Source organism: Phanerochaete carnosa (genome assembly GCF_000300595.1).
Source record: "Phanerochaete carnosa HHB-10118-sp unplaced genomic scaffold PHACAscaffold_340, whole genome shotgun sequence".
In the NCBI taxonomy this organism is placed as follows: domain Eukaryota; kingdom Fungi; phylum Basidiomycota; class Agaricomycetes; order Polyporales; family Phanerochaetaceae; genus Phanerochaete; species Phanerochaete carnosa.
The window spans coordinates 1-4,134 of NW_006767967.1; the positions used below are offsets into that span (position 1 = coordinate 1).

Sequence of the window (4,134 nt, forward strand, 5' to 3'; positions counted from 1 at the left end):
GACAGCTGCGGCACCGACTCCTGCCTGTCCATACAGTTTGCAAGGGTTCTTCAATGTGGGGTGGCGGCTCGAGCATCCAAGGTCTGTTGAGATTATCCTGCATATATCCGTCTCTGACACAGGACCCTTCCGCATCGCTCTCAGTGTGTCATGTAGAGTATGTGACATGCATATATGCGCTTGATTACTTGATGTTCTCATGTACAGGCCCTCGTAAGACATCGCCCTTTCGTTCAGTAAGCGGTGCCTACTTGTATCGCAGCACCCCAACCTACGACTCTGCCCGGTCCATCTTGCAACGGCGAGCGCGTTAGCGTCAACTCACGGGGCGTAGGTCTTTCTGAGTCAGTCTTTAAAACCTCGAATACTGACACTGCTCCTACAGGTTGTACGGCCCGTTCTTGTGCTTCGGGATCCGCGAAATATCCTCACGGTACGCATTGCAGTCTGCAGGTGTCTATGTCAGAACTAGGCGATTACGTCATTGCCCTGTACGGACAAATGGGGATACATCACATGACCCCTGATTATGTTGTAGTAATACGGACTAGATTACTCATGCTTACTGTACACGCTTACATACAGGTAGTACCATAGGTCCCTTAGCGGTATCAGGAGTCCTGACTCTCATGTATATATACTGGCCTTGTAGCACAGAATACGATAAGAGTTCAGTCGCACTTTAACAGGTTATGAGCCCCGGCCTCACGGCCACTCTACCCCCACTCAACTAGTCTCATTGCTGAAGAAGACCCCTCGGGAAACCTCGGTCCCCTTCACCCAGTTTAAACAAAGTTTATCCATGCAGTTTACGAGTAAGTCTCGTTGCGTGCTAGTGGCAGACGGAGCGCTCATCGCGTTCATTCCTGCGTTAATCTAGTGCCAAAGGATTTGCCCGCTCGTCCCCCTCATTCCGTTTTCCAGCGGTACAAACACTCCGCCGGCTACGCGCCCGCCTCCGGCAACGCCAACGACCCCGTCGAGACCGTCCCGTACGGTAAACGCCGCGGCAAAGAACTACGCCCGCCGACTCCAGCGCTCACTCTCCCGTTCCCTCCGAACTCACACGAGGGTAGGCGCCTACGTCGCGAACAGTTCCGCGAGCGCTACGCAACCGACAAGGCCGACTTCGAGCAGCGTCTAGCTGCACGCGAAATCCAACAGGCGCGCGAACGGATCCTCGCCGGTCCGTCAAAGCCGACACTCGAGCAGCGTCTCGCTGCAATCCCACCGGCGACACATACGCCGATCGCCCCGAAGCCGATACTTATCGACTTCGACAAACACACTCCCGCCGACCTCGTCCGCATCTTCACACCGAAGTTCGACGGCACGCTCAAACGCCTAGACGTCTTCGAGACTCTCGAGCTCGACGACCTCAACTCCGACCGAGTCCGCAATCTCCGCCGACTCATCGAGCAGCTCACGCGCATCAAGCGCTGCCTAGCGGACGTCTGCAACGTCGTCAAATACGAGGAGTGGCGCAAGTGGGAATTAGGGTGCAGAGAAATAGGGGATATCTCGTTCAAAGGGCTACGCAAGAACAAAGCCCGGATTGTACAAGCGCTCAGCGCAGTTTACGTGAACGGATATTTTGACGCGGTTAGGTTTTACGAGAACAAGTAGATACTTTGTATACAACGCTATTGTAACAATCAGAGAAAAGTTCTACTCGGAAACCTGACTACTGTGTGTTTATCCTAAGCGACAACAAGAGTCGTAGTTTAACTGGTTCCTTCGTCCAATCCCAACTCTATCCACCTCTCGGCTAAATCGGCTTAGCTGGGATAAGTGGTTCGCTCAACAGCGTTCACAATCACTACCTCTCAGGAGACAAATACGGTACCTGAAACCGTAGAGACAAAACAGGAAACCGTCGCAGAATTCAGACAGCGACTGAATATAGTAGACGACATAGAGACAGACTGGGAAGCATTAACAGCACACGAACAATACGTCGAAGTGTTGCTAACCCCGTTCTACTACTACCAACACGTCCAATTTGAAGGACCGCCGAGCTATTACGCTACAGCGGAGTTAACAAACCACGACGAAGACGTAATCCATTTCTTCTTCCCTACAAGCTCCGACACATATTCGGAACCATACGCTTGTTACCTTGACCAGGAAGATATTGCGGAAGATCTATATTATAGACCGATCAATCAGACATACGATCTCGCATTCTTGGAAGAAGATTGGGAATCACTTCGAGCGACACGAGCCGAATCATACGAGCTTGATCTCAGTGACTTCTTTTACGACGTCGGTTTAACCCCAAAGGAACGTGAAACCCTCTACGCATACTCTCGCCTCCTCTTCGTACACGATAACAATGTCATGCTCTTCTGACCCAACCAAGCTCGCCACATCCACCATCCCACAATTCGACGGCACCAACTATAAAAAGTGGTCCGACGCGATCCGAGCCTTCCTGCGCTACCAGGGCGTTTGGTACTTGATCCAGGGATACGGCTCCACAGCGACCGTTCCTGTCCCTGGTCTTGCCAGACCAACATCTGCGACAGGTACACCCACGGCTACGGAAATCCTAGCTCAAGCTGCATGGGATGAGAAAAACGACAAGGCGCTGGGCATCATCCAGCTCTACGTCGCGCAGAACCTTCGTCATCTTGTCGATGACAAGTTCTTGGCCCTGGACGCATGGACCGCAATCAAGGCCGGCTACGAGAAACCCGGAGCGGTAGGCGCATTCGTCGCCTTCCAGAAGCTGTTTAATGCACAGCTCTCTGACAGCTCCGCACTCGGCCCGCAACTCGACGCGCTCACAGAGCAGTCCAACCAGGTCAACGCGGCGGGAATAGAAGTCAAACCTCAGCTTCTTGCCTTGCTCATGATCAACGCTCTCCCCAAGTCGTACCAGACCATCGCTGGTACAATTCTCACAACGCAGACTGATGTTACGCTGCTCACAGCGGCGCTCATCAAGCCCAAGATAGTCGAGGAGGAACAGCGCCGCGTCGCGAACCGCACTCAGATTGCGCGCGTCTCGAAGGCACCCCTCCTGGACAAGAAATGTGAGAAGTGTGGTCGCAAGAATCACACAACGGAGCAACACTGGGACACAAAGCCGGCGAATTCTGGCTCGAGTTCCGGTAACGGCAACAATACGCAGCAGCAGCAGCAGGGTGGCGGAAAGCGCAAAAAGGGAAAAGGAAAGGGCAAAGCGAAGGACAATACCGCGACGACCACTCAGACAGTTAATACGATACGCATAGTCGATGTACCACTTGTAGCTAAGATCGAGGAAGAATCTATCTCTGTTTCTCTTTATGCTATGGGTGTCAAGTCTAAGTGGATGGTCGACAGCGGTTGCACAACACATGTCACACCATACAAAACTGACTTTATTCGGTACCATGAATTCCCTAAGCCAGGTCATGCTCACACGGCCGGCAAAGGTCAGACTATCGAAATTAAAGGTCACGGTGAAATCGCTCTGCAACATCGTCTCACAGATGGACGAATTCAGCATGTCCGGTTAGAAACCGTATTATACGTACCGGAAGCAGCAGAATGGTTCTTTGCGCCCAGAATGCCTCTCAATAACGGTCACCGTATTGAGATGGATGGCAAGAAGTTTAAATTACTCCGCGGGTCAGACCCAACACAGCGGACAGTTTTAATGGAGGGCGAATATGAAAAGTCGTCAGGTTTATATTGGCTAGAAGCTGAAGTCCTCACTAGGACCAGCGAGATTAAGCCAGGAACATTAATGTCGGTCAAATCCGACGATCCATATACTTTGTGGCACCGTCGCTTCGGACATGCCGGGAAGAAATCAGTTGTTCAACTGCCTGGCAACGTCAAAGGCGTCCCGGATAAAATCTCAGCACCAACCAGGGATACTCCCTGTGATGGATGCGAATTCGGGAAGTCTCGTCGCGATGCATTTCCTGCGTCTGACAGTCGTGCGGAACATCCCCTCGACTTAATACACATGGATCTTGTCGAATATCCGTCGTTATCACTCGACGGGTACAAGTTTGCCCTTACCACCCTCGACGACTATTCCTCATTTGGTTTAGTCTGGTATCTGAAACGGAAGTCTGATGCCTTCTCTGCCTTCAAGCAATTCGTCGCTTGGGCGGAAACACAGGCCGAGCGCAAGCT

The 4,134-nt window shown here is 52.1% G+C and overlaps 2 protein-coding genes across 2 annotated transcripts; both read left to right on the plus strand.

The window, feature by feature from the left end:
• Window positions 1–802: 802 nt before the first annotated feature.
• PHACADRAFT_202502 (uncharacterized protein) lies at window positions 803–1,626 on the plus strand (the record flags this gene model as incomplete). The annotated part of the gene is made up of 2 exons (XM_007402686.1): window positions 803–815; window positions 881–1,626. 2 exons carry the CDS (start codon window positions 803–805, stop codon window positions 1,624–1,626), a joined length of 759 nt encoding a protein of 252 aa, XP_007402748.1.
• A 709-nt stretch (window positions 1,627–2,335) lies between these two features.
• PHACADRAFT_75433 (uncharacterized protein) lies at window positions 2,336–3,139 on the plus strand (the record flags this gene model as incomplete). The annotated part of the gene is made up of 2 exons (XM_007402687.1): window positions 2,336–2,716; window positions 2,807–3,139. Coding segments are annotated over 2 exons (714 nt in total), but the record flags the coding sequence as incomplete, so codon positions are not given.
• Between the last annotated feature and the right edge of the window lie 995 nt (window positions 3,140–4,134).